Source organism: Mesoplodon densirostris, chromosome 6 (assembly GCF_025265405.1).
Source record: "Mesoplodon densirostris isolate mMesDen1 chromosome 6, mMesDen1 primary haplotype, whole genome shotgun sequence".
NCBI classification, from domain to species: Eukaryota; Metazoa; Chordata; class Mammalia; order Artiodactyla; family Ziphiidae; genus Mesoplodon; species Mesoplodon densirostris.
Genome location: NC_082666.1, coordinates 113,854,829 through 113,871,082, shown reverse-complemented (window position 1 = coordinate 113,871,082; position 16,254 = coordinate 113,854,829). Strand labels below are relative to the sequence as shown.

General features: G+C 45.6%; 1 protein-coding gene across 2 annotated transcripts in view; it reads left to right on the top strand.

The window, feature by feature from the left end:
• The window catches only part of SYK (spleen associated tyrosine kinase), a 52,452-nt gene extending 46,747 nt beyond the window's left edge, over positions 1-5,705 (top strand). For both annotated transcript variants that reach the window (XM_060101271.1, XM_060101272.1), the window contains 3 exons: positions 875-1,015; positions 2,739-2,851; positions 5,633-5,705. In XM_060101271.1, the coding sequence (XP_059957254.1) occupies positions 875-1,015; positions 2,739-2,851; positions 5,633-5,705 (327 nt within the window). The remainder of the gene's footprint in view (positions 1-874; positions 1,016-2,738; positions 2,852-5,632) is intronic.
• Positions 5,706-16,254: the final 10,549 nt, after the last annotated feature.

The following is a 16,254-nucleotide window of genomic DNA, read 5'->3' as shown; positions in this document are numbered from 1 at the left end:
ACCGTCTCCCCCAAAATAGTGTTGGCTTAAAGCTGTAGAAAAATGTACAGTAATAGTTAAATATATTATGAACAACCTAGTATTTCTTGGAGCAAAACCATGAAGTAATATTCAGGCCTTACTCTTGCATTGCCACGCCAAGTTCCAAGAAGCTGTGAGTAGACAAAGGAAGAGGTAAGAGAAAGAGACTAAAAAATATAAAAAATTCAGTCTGAACCTTAAAAATATGTATTTAAATGTTAAAAATTTAAGATGTTAAGATTTAGCATATTTTAAAGATTCAGACCAGATATATACACACAGGCATTTTGTGAGTCATGATTTTATTTTTTTTTAATTATGGTAAAATGCACATAACATAAATTTTACCATCTTAACTCTCTTTAAGGGTACAGTTTAGTAATGTTCAGTACATTCACTTTGCTCACAACCAATCTCTAGAATTCTTTTCATCTTCCCAAACCGAAACTCTGTACCCATTAAACAGCTACTCTCCATCCCACCCTCTCTCCACAGCCCCAGGCAACCATTATTCTACTTTCTGTCTCTATGAATGGGACTACTCCAGGGGCATCAGATGGGTGGAATCATTCAATATTTGTCCTTTAGTGACTTGACTGGCCTACTTCACTGAGCATAATAAAAGGTAACCACATGGTTCATCCATGTCGTGGCATGTATCAGAGTTCCCTTCCTTCCTAAGGCTGAATGATACTCCACTGTATCAATATACCCCATTTTGTTTATCCATTCATTTGTCGATGGACATTTGGGTTGCTTCCATCTTTGGCTGTTGTGAATAGTGCTGCTATGAACAAATATGGTGTCCACCATTTTATTCTTAATGAAACATCTCTATGTGCTTGGTTTTCAGGCCCAGACCCACGGGAAGTGGCCCGTGAAGTGGTACGCTCCGGAATGCATCAACTACTACAAGTTCTCCAGCAAGAGTGACGTCTGGAGCTTTGGAGTGTTAATGTGGGAAGCATTTTCCTACGGGCAGAAGCCGTATCGGGTGAGCTACATTTGTTTCATTTCCTAATTAACAGACCATCAAAACAGATCAGCCCCAGATTATCTTTAAAGGACCCTGAAAATCATCAAATCTGGACACCCTTTCTGAGTCTTTATCTTTTGAGAGTGGGGGGTTAATATGATCTCACTTTATTCTAAACTGAAAGAAATATTTGAAGCTATCTGGACAGTCTGTGGGGTTTTTTTATTGTGTATTACACATGTAAATATGCATAAAATATGTCAACGAAAATTCAATTCACTATCAAGTTAAGAAGGGTAAAAGGGAATTTTATTTGAGCGAAACTGAGGATTATAACCCAGGAAGCAGATTCCCGGAAAGCTCTGAGAACTGTTCCACCATTAGAAGTCGAAGGCACAGTCATATATATTTTTGAGACAAAGGGTCATACATCAAAATGACATACTGATATTTTACATAAAGGTCACTAGGGATACATAGTCCAGGTAAACGTGTACAAAGGGAGCAGCAAGTCACCATGACCTACAGAGCTAGGAAAGAGCACTATTTTTTTAAAGAAGTTACAGTGTTAGTGTCAGAAGAAAGGAAAAAAAAGTGATCTTTATAGCCAAGCAGGCACTCCCATCTTTGAGGAGCTCTGGTTAATGTGTGATGCAGATGCAGACTGCACAGTAGGGAGGGAGGGAGAATGTCCAAACAAACACAGAATTTTATGTTTAATTTTTTTCTTGTCCTGCCTTAAAATATAAATTTTATTTCATCAAATATATACCCAAATCACCATTTATTAGATTTGAAATAGAAATAATGGCTATTCCCATTATCAAATTTGCATCTGTTGCCTTTTTTTAGATATTTTTCATCAATATATATACTGAAAAGTGCACAAATCCTAGGACACAGCTTGATGGATTTTCACAATTGGGACACACCCATGAAGCCAGCCCCCAAATGAAGAAACAGAACAGAAGCCCCCCTTTCCCCCTGCACACACAAAACTTACCCCAAGGGTAACCCATCTGACTTCTAGCATCATAGACTAGGTGCTCCTGGTACTTCCCTGGTGGTCCAGTGGTTAAGACTCCACGCTTCCAATGCAGGGGGCCCAGGTTCAGTCCCTGGTCAGAGAACTAGATCCCACATGCTACAGCTAAAAAGATCCCACATGCCACAACTAAAGATCTTGCACGTGACAATGAAGATCCCTTGTGCTGCAACTAAAACCCAGAGCAGCCAAATAAATAAATAAATATTAAGAAAAATAGATTAGGTGCTCCTATTTTTTTTTTAAGTTTTCTACATACAACAGCTTTATTTTATTAATTAATTTATTTATTTTTGCTGTGTTGGTCTTCGTTTCTGTGAGAGGACTATCTCTAGTTATGGCAAGCAGGGGCCACTCTTCATCGCGGTGCACGGGCCTCTCACTGTCGTGGCCTCTCTTGTTGTGGAGCACAAGCTCCAGACGTGCAGGCTCAGTAGTTGTGGCTCACGGGCCTAGTTGCTCCGCGACATGTGGGATCCTCCCAGACCAGGGCTCGAACCCATGTCCCCTGCATTGGCAGGCAGATTCTCAACCACTGCGCCACCAGGGAAGCCCGGTGCTCCTATTTTTTGTACTTTATATAGTTGAAATCACACAGCATGTACTCTTTTGTTTCTTTTGTGGGGGTAGGATGTATTTGTTTTGTTTTGCTGCATGCTATGTTTAAAAAGCTCAAGAATATTTTGCATGTATTAGGGAATGAAAGGCAGTGAAGTTTCTGCTATGCTGGAGAAAGGAGAGAGGATGGAGTGCCCTCCAGGGTGTCCAAGAGAGATGTACGAGCTGATGACCCTGTGCTGGACCTACGAGTGAGTACCAGCCCTTTTGCCATTTAGCCCAATGCTCTGGAGGCAGAAAGAATTGCCAAGCACTAAAAAGGAGCATGAATTCTGTCTTTTCATGAATCAGGGATGGGCTCCTTTCTAAACAAACAATGGGGGGAGAGGTCTTGCTTCCTGGACCACACACTTATATTCTTTAGTCTAAAGAGTATAGACAATTACTCTAATTCGGGGTATCAACATTTAAACGTAGATAATATTGGCCAAAGGGTGGAGGGGTGGTCAAAGTAAAAAAATATTCTTAAGGGTCTGGTCTGGTGACACGTGCTATTTTGGCATGAGTGGATGGCAGGGGTACTTAGCAGGGGGATGTCATACTTCCTAATTCCTGATCACCTTTCAGAGTGAGGCATGACCACGGATGGTGACCAGCTCACAGATGGATTGGCCAAGGTAGCACTTCCCGAGAAGCAACTCAGAACTTGGAACAGTGGCCCTAGAGTCTGCACTGAGGGGCCTCACGTGGCCTGCCTGGTAGAGCTCGTGTGACATTGTAGGCAGGTGATGTCCAGGGCAGCTCAGCTGGCAAGGGAAACACACTGCACCTAAGAATCAGGGACGTGGCCTTTGACCTTGCCTGGGTTTGGCAGCCTGGACATGCATCATCGGGAAACCTCCAAGCCATGGTCTCTGTCCCTCTGACACTGAAGTGTGCGTATAGCGCCCTCGCAACTTGACAATGATGCAGGTCTGTAATCCGGGGGAGCTCATATATCTGCCAGTAGATTTGATACTTCGAGGGCCAGGTTTGTTCTCAGATATGACAGCTGATACTGCAAGAGTATCTTCAGGATGGTGGATATTTCAGGTGCTTTCAGATGCCACCTGGGATTCTGCAACGCCCCGGGAAGCATCTTCCACAACTGTAGCTGGGAGTGGAAGTGAAGAATCTCATTATTGTCTAGAAGTGACCCAGGGTCAGCAAGGGAGAGGGCAGTTATTTCCCTGCCACTTTCCTCATGGAGGTTACAATTCTGGGCTAGGCAAACAGGAAACAAATTAACCCCGACATAAACGCCTGATTATGTATTGTGATGGGAGCTATAGAGAAAGCTACAGGGAGCTTTGAATGAGAGTAGAGAGTTTTGGGGGGAGGGTCATACTTCCATTGGAGAGTCCATATTGGCCTCTTTTAGGGAGGGGCATTCCAACCGAGAACTGCAGGTTGAGGAGCTTGAGTGCCGGAAATGCCCCCACTGGGCACGAGGGTCAGAGCGGAAAAAGCACCCCAGACCCAGGTAGTCGGAAGTGACCAGGACGCCGGCACACACACAGGACACTTGGCCACCCTCCTCTGCGGAAGCTCAGTGATGTCCTAGAGGCAGCCTCACCCATGGTATAAAGGAGAGATTCCCTGGGAAACCTGACCAGGTGTCTTTGCTGAGGGCCAGTCTGTACTCCTGTTTCCCTACACTAGTTTGTTCGCTTGGTGCTAGGCTGCTGCGTGGATGAAACTCTCATAGCAAGACTCAAAGGGACTCTTTGTGCATTCGGATCCCCATGTAGGAGTAGAACATCCTGTTTGGCAAAGATGTTGAAGTTGTGTTCTTTGGCTTGAAGTTGAGTAGCAGGAGGGAGGCTTTCCTGCTGTTTGGACACAGGTTTCCACACATGGTCCTACATCCCAGGCTTGGCCATCACGTCCCCTCCTGCAACACAGTTTAGTGACCAGAGGCATCTTCCCACAGTGAGTGTGGTCTATAGACGTGACCACAGATGGCTGATATTTTTACGTAGTTTTATTGCCTGCTCTTGAAAGCTGTAGGTGCAACCGTTTGTTTGATGCCATTTGACAAGACAACCTATTTTGGTTCTGTAGAAGCCACCCTGCCCTTATCACAGTAAATGATTCTTGGTTCCCATGTGTGGTCCCTGGCTGTTCTCTTATAACTAGACTGAACCATATGAAATCACAGTTGTTGTAGGTCAAAAAGGTTGAATGTGGACAGTTCATGCAGTTTAACCTCAAGTTCTATGTCACTTTTTGGGCAGTTTTACCCACTTGCCATAGAGCCCAAAATCTTGCAAAATAAAATTAACTTCCAAGCAAGGATAGACTCTCCGAATTTTAAGAAATACTTGCTTCCAACTGATTCTGTTCAGTATGCCCATGTTAGAGAAAGCAGAGATGTCTATAGAAGTTTGTTTAGAGGTTGCAAGTTGTTAAGAAAACTTTTACCCATGGTTTATATACATCATCACCTCACCTGTCAACAGTGACACAAGTAAGGCCTTGCCACGTTAAGGTTTAGAAGAGCAGCATCTTTTCAGGAAATCCAGAGCCACCTGATTGGGGTGTGGGGAGGGGAAGTTTAAATTGTGTCCACATTTTTTTTAAAAAAAAAGATTGAGTCAAACGTTAAATATATATCTGCAGCACACTGACCAACTAAGTATTTTCAGACACGTTCTGTTTTGCTAGATCGTAAGGAGACAGTCTCTGAACCTGCGGTTAAAAGATCCTGACTTTGAGAACAGAACTTTCCCACCTTTAAGGTGGACAGGAGTCACCTGGGGACCTTGTTGAATGCAGATTGGGTTCTTTAGGTCTGGGGTGGGCCTAACACCGTATTCCCCAGAGGCTTCTGGTCAGCCACACTTAGAGCAGGGGTACAGTGTGACCTCAGGATCATGAGGAAGCGGGGCGCTGCCACTCCACTAGCCCTTGGCCTGCAAAAGCCCCTGCTGTGACCAGCACTTTTTCACGAGCATTGATAACAAACAACAATGCCTCTCTTCCCTTTGCAGCGTGGAGAACAGGCCCGGATTTGTAGCAGTGGAACTGCGGCTGCGCAATTACTACTACGATGTGGTCAACTAACGGCTCCCGCGCCCATCTGTGGCTGCCTTTGAGCAAATGAGCAGTCGAGGGAAGACGATTCCAGTGCTTTGATTTTGAGTCTCTATCTTCCTCCGCCCGGGAGAGCCGGCTCAGGTGGAACGTTCCACTGACTGTCGTTCCCCAAAGCCTGTCCTGGAGCACGCCCTCCACAAAGCAACCCGTCCCAGAGGAGCGATGGGAAGACAGACGGACACCAGGACCAAGGGTCCCATGGATTCGTGTGTGTTTCTTGTCTGAGTGGCAGGTTATTTGCAGGATTTGTTTCCAAATGTCCTTCTGTCTTTTCAGTTCTCGGGCTCCTGGGCTGCATTTGAATACCCAGCATCACCATGGGGTGCTGAACCCTCTTGCCCATTTCGGCTGCATTTTCAGTGACCAGAGGGTGCCCTTGGCTTGTGATGCCTGCTGTGGAGGGAAGGAAGGGAGAGGAGAAGAGGTTTGACGGCCTCCAGGACATGGTTCCTACAGGTCCCAAGATTGAGCCCTGCCACTGAAAAACGTGCCCCGATAAAAGTGTTTTGAGGCTTAAAAAATCAGGCTGGACCACTGCAATTTCTAAGCCTGTAGCCTAGTTACGGGAAAATAAAAAGTCTGGATACTGCTTTTGCTCTGTGTGTCCTCAGGCAGAAGACTCACATCTATATGAAAAATGGAGCCTGTTGGAATGAATTGGCTTGGCTTACTTTCCCCCCAAAAGCCTCTCTGAAGACTGTACTTGACTGGAGACTAATAAATTAAGTTCTTCATGGAGACCCAGTAGGGAAGAGGATGTCTGTCATCTCAGGTCTGACCTAGGACAGACAGCAGGGTACAACGGGCTGCCGTCTGCTTAGTGTGGTCCAAGCTTGCTCTCCCTTAGAGAGGGGATGCAGCCAGAATTCCCTGACGTTTTCTGTATTCATAGTGAGGGACAACCTGGTGGCCAAGGTCATGTAAAGAGGAGTTTCTAAGGCAAGTATTAATTCACAATAAAGCCACAGAGCCTGACCCTCTCCACAAGTAAACCTCATTAAGTGTGACTTTGGGTTGAAGATACAAGACCCAAGAAATTTTTTCTAGTCCCTGAGTCTTAGTTAATCCTTGGCTAGTGTTTGATCTCATGCAGATCATCAGCCCATTGATATCAGATTTGCTGTAGCTATCCTTCTTAGGTCAGTCGAGACACATAAACTCAGACCATCTTGTCTTCAGCGGTACCTAAGACATCTTAAAGTGTACATCCAGCCTGTGGCCAGAGAGGAGGCCCCACTCATGACAGGGGAGCCAGGCATGGAGAAAGGCAGCAGTCAGCACCCCAGCCTAGCCAGCAGAAGACATGAGTCCACTGGTAGAGCTTGTGTTAAGAAACTTTCAGAAGCCACCCATGTTTTTTTGCCACAGGGTAGTTTAATCATCGTGTTAAAGAGAGGATCACTGTGTGCTGAGCAGATACTCAAAACAATGGCAATGCACATTTAGAGTCCCTGAGATTATAAAGATGAGTGACACAATCTCTGTGGTCAGGTTGTTTGTAGAATCATCACAGAAAGGGCTGGATAAAGCAGTAATGGCATCTGAGAAAGAGACCATCCATACACACTGCTGAATTCCCAGGGTCCTTCTACCTGCAACGTGTGTCTGTAGCAAGGCCACACACTTACAGGAATAGAGGGCATGCATGTCATACACATGTAGAGCTCTTGCCTTCTTTCCAGTGGGATTTTCCACACTGTCTAGCAGCTCAACACCCTTCCCAGGAGTCTGGGGATGAAGAACATCTAGAATGTGAGTGGGCAAGAGATGCCCTGCCCAGGAGGCAGCCAGCACTCCCCTCCGCTCTGGCCTCCGCTTCTCCCCCTAATGGAAAGAGGCCTGTGTGTAGAATTTTCACTGTGGCCACTCGCCCAAGTCTTGTCTAGTGAAAATTGTGTCCTGCGTTAGGGATAACTGTCCTTTTCCCTGGGGTCACAGAGGAAGGCACATAGGGAAAGGCACCTTTGTGGAAGGACTTATGATGTAAATGAGCAAAATTTGCAAGCTTAGGGCTTACTGCAGGGCTGGGCTTTCCCATGCATGTCGCCCTTCTGATGGGTCTAACCACGTCTTTACCTGGGTCTGGGCCCACTCCGTGTGCCTTCACCTTTTGGTCCATGTTTAGCAGGAACCAAAGGACAGCACATCAGACACACGGCGCTGGCCAGTACCAATTGTCTGCTGATGCCACAAACACTGTGTCACCTCAGTGGGACCAAAAGTTTTAGTAACACAAATGTAGTTCATTCTGTGGTTAAAATAATTACAAGTGCTTTTCGTTTGAGCGTGTCCTTCCCCTGCGCTTGCTGGTACCAGCCTTGCCTTTGTCCTTTGCGTGGTGACTTCACATTTACCCCAGCCCAATGACTGCAATCCCCCCTGGGTTTTCACATGTAGGGGTGACCGCCAGTTTATCAGGCCCCCAGACTCCCAAAGAGCACACTCGACCTGTCAATCCGGGCATCATATTCTCCATTCATTTCAGAAGAGCCATCTTTTGTCACTGGACTTTTTTTCAACTGTGATTTTTAATAAAACTTTTAAATGAGCTTTGTGATGATTTTCATGGATGTGATTGAAGTATGATAGGTTATACTGTCAAATACACTGTGCCAAACAGCATTGTCCAATGTGCAACATGTATTTTAAAAAATGGTAAGTCCCCAGCCACATCCTAAAAAGATGGATGTATGCAGGCTGGTCAGAGCAGATCTGGAAACTTCTGCCATGCACAGAAGGAAAAGGCCTGTTAAGGAGGACCCTGGCCCGCCATGATCCTCTGTTCATGGGCAGGGGATCTGCCCAGCAAGAGCTTCACAGCTCACATCGTACACTAATGCGAGGTGGGCTAACAAGACAGAAATCCCAAAAGAGGCTAGAGCAGCCTTGTGGCTTGTGAACTTTCCCTTTCTCTGTACAGATAGCTTAGGGAGCATGGGGAGTGTCAAGGAAAGATATCCAGAGGCCCCATCCCCTGTTTTAAAGGAGGTTACACACATGCATGGACATCGCATACATACACATACATACACACACACCATGCACATACACACACTGCAATAAGCACACATGCACACTGAAGCTTATTCCGAATGACCACTTCAATGCCACTGTGGGACAGACATCCTGCCTCAGAATACATGTTAGTGGGTCTAGTCATCTCTCTTCTACCTGCTCTGGGCCTGGGTCAAGTACCAGAGTCTCTCCTGGCCATCAACCTCCCTCCCAGCCCCACTAGAAGTCCTCCAGCTCCTGGAAGGCAGAGGTTTGGAGGAGACCTGGGTTGGCTGGCCTCACACTCCATTGGTGGGCCCTGAGACCAGGAGGGCCCCAGAAGGGGGATGACTGCCAAAAAGCCCTTTGGCTGGTTTCCCTGGAAGCAGGGCACAACAGGTGGTCTCCAGCACTGACCTTGGGCGAGTCATACAAACTCAACCTCTGATGTGCATAACTGCAGCTGAGGGTTACCCATTGACCTACGATGACACATGTAAGTGCTGGCCACAGAGGCCAGGAGCCATATTCTAAAAATGCCAGCGGGCCCCACAGCCTGTGCCCCCAAGAGCAATGGGTGACCTGGTCGATGGGGATTCTGCAGGCCAGCAGGTGGCACTGTGTGACAGCTCAGGAAGTGACTTCTTCAACCCCAGGGAGGGTGCAGAACCCAGGTAATCACTTGTTTGTGATCCTTGGAAGCAGGGATGTGAGATGGCTTTGTCACCAAAGTGAGCTCAGGCGGAGAGAGATTTTAAGACCTGCCTTTCTTTCCAAGGGGAGGAGGGGACTTCAGAACCAATCAATAAACACTTTCTCTTTTTAGAAAAAAGTACCCATTAGACCTTGTCCCGAGCTGCTGTTAAGATGAGAGCTGCTGGGGCCCGAAGGAAAGGGGGGTGGCAGAGAACAGCTGACTTCCTGTAAGCTTGGGTGACTTCTTGTCCACTCAAGAGTTCCATTTCATTGAAATCGGCCCATTCTGGTAGTGTTTACTGGAGGAAGAGAATGTGTTTTTCCCATCCCACCCACACAGGCCAAACCTAGGAGTCTGAAAACTAACCCCCCATATGAGGGGGTCCTATGAATGACATTGCTATGAAGAAACATATCAAATGACCACCTGATACATGGAAGTGACAACTCATTGTGTGACCCTGAACTGCCTATCAATTTGTAGAACACCTAAGGCCAGGAGCATCAGTGGCTCCCAGCTTCTGAAACATAAAGCTGATTTTCAGAAAAATGAAAATAATTTGAAAGAGCCAGAAAGAGATTCTAGTTCAGGACAAACGATGCTGGCATTTCCCACTTTAGGCAGCAGTTGCTTCCTTCTAGACACTGGCTTGCGGCCTCAGGGTGGAATTTGTCCCTGCTTCAGGGAAAGCAAGTCCTCCTGAATCATGGCCTTTCTCAGGTATTGGGAGCCCAGCAGAGGCAAAGCACAGTCAGGCCCCCAGGCCCTACACCTTTTCCTTCTCCCTGCTGTCCATCCAAAGAGAAACCGGAGAAACAGCTCACAGGTGTCTTCCTGCAAACATGAGTCTGGAAGACAGAGCTGTGCTCTGCACCCAGCAGTTCCCTGATCAAATAACACGGCTGAGTGCATTCCCACGTAAGGACTCTGGTGCCCCATTAGCCCAAAGTTCAAGGAATAAAGTGCAACAAAGACCTTTTCACACATTTTTTTCTAGCTCATCACTTTCCCGGCTTCTTTGACCACAGAAGCACTATTGTGCTCAGTGCCTACTAGCAAGACCAAGCTGGTGTTCCTCACACACTTTAGGAAATGCCAGACTTACCACGCAGGAGGGAGGGGTTTCTACAGTGGGATACTGTGCACTTGTGGGAATGTAATTCTGTCCCTGAAATCAGCCAAGGAAACAGTTACCCTGTTCTTATTAGCTGAAAAACCAGCCCTGTCCTGTTCTCAAATGTGGGTTATTTATACATCATGTTCCCTCTCTCTCTTTCCTTCTCTCTCTCTCTCTTTCTCCCTCTCTCTCTCTCTCTCTCTCACACACACACACACACACACACACAAACACACACAAACACACACACACACAACACTGGGACACACATAATCAATCTTTCCTTCCAAGAAAAAGAAATAAAATGATAGCATTTTGATACAGAAAGAGGGACCAGGGCACATAACTTGATGTTTCATTACATAGAGTTCTTTTTAAGACCACTTATTTATTATTTTGTAGTTTTACAAAATTAACCTACATTAAGAAAGTACACATTTCCAGAGCCACCACCACCAAATGCAGCAAAAATCCACCTGGACGCCCAGCACATCCTGAGTTGATTCAAACTGTCCTGTGCCTGTTTAAACTCATGATCTCACCAGCTGGGCACTGCCAGTCACTGCCCCCTTATGGGGCATTAGCTGACCAAGTGATGCTCTCAGCCCACATGTTACTCAGCTGAGGACATTTCCAGGAGCTATTTCTCAGCGAGGCGTTATTTTACCCAAGTCATGATTCATGAGACTTTATGCCTTTGCAGTCTTTGAGGTCTTCAAATGACTCCGTTTTCCATGACAACCATTCAACAGTGAGTGGAAATTGTATGTTGTTCACAAACAACTCTTCCTCATTCATAAAAGTAAAAAGCCAGTGTCTAGTACTGTTTATTCTCCATAGCGCATCTGAAATGACACCATGAATTTCTATAAACCACCAAGGATGTCAAAGCTCTTTGGAAGACAGCACTGTTAATACTCACGGTTTGTGAACAGTTGCTCTGAGTCCCTCCTCCCCCGACATGGGGGAAGAGGTGACGCCTCAGCTTCACAGACAATGAACAGGAAAGGAAAGGTAGGAAAGATCATTGATCAAGAAAACCATCTGGAAAAAAAAAAAAAAAAACATTTGGGAGACCTTCAAGACGGCGGAGGAGTAACATGTGGAGATAACCTTCCTCCCACAAATATATCAAAAATGCATCTATATGTGGAACAACTCCTACAGAACACCTACTGAATGCTGGCAGAAGACCTCAGACATCCAAAAGGCAAGAAAATCCCCACGTACCTGGCTGTGTGGCTGACAGGGTCTTGGTGGCCCGGCCTGGTGTCAGGCCTAAGCTTCTGAGGTGGGAGAGCTGAGTTCAGGACACTGTACACCAGAGACCTCCCAGCCCCACGTAATATCAGTCGGCAACAGCTCTCCCAGAGATCTCCATCCCAATGCTAAGGGCCAGCTCCACCCAACGGCCAGCAAGCTCCAGTGTTGAATCCCCCATGACAAACAACTAGCAAGACAAGAACACAACCCCACACATTAGCAGAGAGGCTGCCTAAAATCATAATAAGTTCACAGACACCACAAAACACACCACCAGACGTAGCCCTGCCCACCAGAAAGACAAGATCGAGCCCCACCCACCAGAACACAAGCACCAGTTCCCTCCACCAGGAAGCCTACATAAGCCATGAACCAACCTTAACCACTGCGGGCAGACATCAAAAACAACGGGAACGGGGCTTCCCTGGTGGCGCAGTGGTTGAGAGCCTGCCTGCCGATGCAGGGGACACGGGTTCGTGCCCCGGAACGGGAAGATCCCACATGCCACAGAGCGGCTGGGCCCGTGAGCCATGGCCGCTGAGCCTGCGTGTCCGGAGCCTGTGCTCCGCAACGGGAGAGGCCACAACAGTGAGAAGCCCGCATACCACAAAAAAAAAAAAAAAATGGGAACTATGAACCTGCAGCATGCAAAAATAAGACACTAAACACAGCAAGTTAAGCAAAATGGGAAGACAGAGAAATATGCAGCAGATGAAGGAGCAAGGTAAGAACACACCAGACCAAACAAATGAAGAGGAAATAGGCAGTCTACCTGAAAAAGAATTCAGAGTAATGACAGTAATGATGATCCAAAATCTTGGAAATAGAATAGAGAAAATACAAGAAACATTTAACAAGGACCTAGAAGAACTAAAGAGCAAACAAACAATGATGAACAACACAATAAATGAAATTAAAAATTCTCTAGAAAGAATCAACGGTAGAATAACTGAGGAAGAAGGACGGATAAGACAGCTGGAAGATAAAATAGTGGAAATAACTGCCAGGGAGCAGAATAAAGAAAAAAGAATGAAAAGAATTGAAGACAGTCTCAGAGACCTCTAGGACAACATTAAACACACCAACATTCAACCTACAGGGGTCCCAGAAAAAAGAAGAGAAAAAGAAAGGGTCTGAGAAAATATTGAAGAGATTATAGTTGAAAACTTCCCTAACATGGGAAAGGAAATAGTCACTCAAGTCCAGGAAGCGCAGAGAATCTCATACAGGATAAATCCAAGGAGAAAGACACATATTAATCAAACTATCAAAAATTAAATACAAAGAAAAAAATATTAACAGCAGCAAGGGAAAAGCAACAAATAACATACAAGGGAATCCCCATAAGGTTAACAGCTGATCTTTCAGCAGAAACTCTGCAAGACAGAAGGGAGTGGCAGGACATATTTAAAGTGATGAAAGGGAAAAACCTACAACCAAAATTACTCTACCCAGCAAGGATCTCATTCAGATTCAATGGAGAAATTAAAACCTTTACAGACAAGCAAAACTTAAGAGAATTCAGCACCATCAAACTAGCTTTACAACAAATGCTAAAGGGACTTCTCTAGGCAGGAAACACAAGAAAAGGAAAAGACCTAAAAATCCCAAAACAATTAAGAAAAGGGTAATAGGAACATACACATCGATAATTACTTTAAATGTAAATGGATTAAATATTCCAACCAAAAGACATAGACTGGCTGAATGGATACAAAAACATGACCCGTATATATGCTGTCTACAAGAGACCCACTTCAGACCTAGGGACATATACTAACTGAAAGTTAGGGGATGGAAAAAGATGTTCCATGCAAATGGAAATCAAAAGAAAGCTGGAGTAGCAATTCTCATATCAGACAAAATAGACTTTAAAATAAAGACTATTATTAAAGAGACAAAGAAGGACACTACATAATGATCAAGGGATCAATCCAAGAAAATATAACAATTGTAATATTTATGCACCCAATATAGGAGCACTCAATACATAAGACAAATGCTAAAAGCCATAAAAGGGGAAATCGATAGTAACACAATCATAGTAGGGGACTTTAACACCCCACTTTCACGAATGGACAGATCATCCAAAATGAAAATAAATAAGGAAACACAAGCTTTAAATGACACATTAAACAAGATAGACCTAATTGAAATTGATATGTATAGGGCATTCCAACCAAAAACAACAGAATACACTTTCTTCTCAAGTGCTCATGGAACATTCTCCAGGATAGATCATATCTTGGGTCACAAATCAACCTAGAGGGGTGGGATAGGGAGGGTGAGAGGGAGATGCAAGAGGGAAGGCATATGGGGATATATGTATATGTATAGCTGATTCACATTGTTATACAGCAGAAACTAACACACCATTGTAAAGCAATTATACTCCAATAAAGATGTTAAAAAAAAAAAAGAAAACCATTTTGTTGAATTCGAGTCCTTCTCAGGTGGGTTGTTCCAGAAAGAAAGTGATTTTCACAGAAGTAGACGAGTCATCTGCATCTGCTGTGCAGGAAGCGAGTTTTTGATGTCATGATGCACCTGGAGATGCTTGGAGAACATCCAGAAAAGTGTCTCCTCTCATACTGAAGGCACTTGGGAGAGCAGGACCCCTGGACACTGGATGTGTTCCCAGGGAGCTTTCTGCCTGCCAGGGTGCCCAGGTGAGCAACCTTACACTGCAGCATGCTGCCACCCCCAGCACCTATCAGAATTGAGGGGCACGAGCTGCCTGATAAGCCTCCAGCCTGCCCCATCCCTCCCCACCTCTTCTTACTTCTGTCAGCATTCAACCCTGAAGAAGAAAGAAAAGAGGATGCTTGAGGAAGCTAATCCCAGTTACCAGCACTTTGCACCTCACGCGATTATGAACATGGCAGGGAAATCAGACAGAAAAAAAAAGTGACCTAAACACACAACGGGTATCAGGACACTTGGACCCGAGCAGACTCTCCTTGGCTCAGAGATGAGTTCTGTCCTGAGATGGACAGAACTGAGTGGAGGAGATCTCTCCAAAGAAAAGGGCTGCCGAGGTAAAGCATAGCATGGAACAGAGAACCACATCAATTGACTTTACTCTGCAATCAAAACTTTTAGACATTTGTTCATTCTGGGACACTCTTCTCTTAAAGTTAGTACGACATCCTTTCCTGAATGTTCTGCGATGAGAACTCGCTGGCTAAACTGCCAGAGAGTTCATTCTTTTCCGAATTCCTACTTCTGTATGTTATCATTTGGAAACACAGGGTCCACAGTTGGCTCATGGGACCTGTATTCTTTTGTAATGTTTCCCCAGGGATTCTTTGTGTGTATGTGTGTGTGCGTGTGACTCTGTCAAACAGGTGTCTGTGTCTATTCTTTTTTTCAGAACTTCCTGGACTTGTAATACTTTTCTCAACATGAAAATAACTTTCTCTTATTAACCAGCTTTAACTGCTTTTCCCATTTCAGTTCTCAGTGTGTAGAACAGGTTTATCCTGCTGACTTGCATGGACCTGGGGCCTGACACACTGTTACTGACGTCTTTGAAAGAGCCAAGTATTTCAGTGCACAAGGAAAGGTCTGCTTTCCCTGCACTGCACAGAGATTGACCCCCTGCTCTGCGGTGAGAGGGTGGGGTGGGTGCTGGGAAGCCCCAAGTCAGGCGAGAATCGGGTCCACCGAGAGTAGGGGGCATCCTTTCCGGACCTACAGGTACCACTTCAGTGGAACTTGGACTTTTGTTGCAATTTCCTGTCCTCCTGCCCCTGAGGAACCAGCCTAACCAGCAGAGCGACAGTGCATGGCACTTGGAAGCCAACCACGGCCCAGGTTTTCCCAAAGACAACTACCTGCATGGCCAACGGAGGTGGGGACACTTCCTGGTCCTTGGGTGAAGCCTCAGGCCACTGGTGATTCTTGGAGTCTTCATCAGGAGAGAAAACAAAGTTAGACTACTTATCCACATCACTTGAGGGTGGAATTAGAGTCTGTGGGGATCATAGTTTTCCTCTCTCCCCATTCTCAACTTTTGGAGAGCACCCAGTGAGCACTCATGGGTCAGAGAAATGAATGTATCTATGATGCCCTGCAGCAGCCCATGGGTTGCACCTCTGACCACTGAGCAGACCAGCACACAAAGGGCTTTATAGTAAAAAACGCAAACAGTGTGTGAATGGCCAGAGCATTGCTCAGGCACACAAATGGTTTACCCTGCTTTGGTAGACTAGGTATGTGCAGTGTCATTTTTGAGCCCACTGTAATAGAAGTTGCATTTGCATAATACAGCTGGCAAAGGCTTTTCAGATATATTTTCTATTTTAAGCCTAAAAACAACCAACTTCTGAAAGTGAAGTGCTTCTGGGTCGCCTCCAGCTGCCACCTCCTGGTGCAATGAGGAAACTGAGGCTCGGAGAGGTTAAGTGACTCGGCCAAGGTCAAACAGCTAGTAAGTGGTGGAG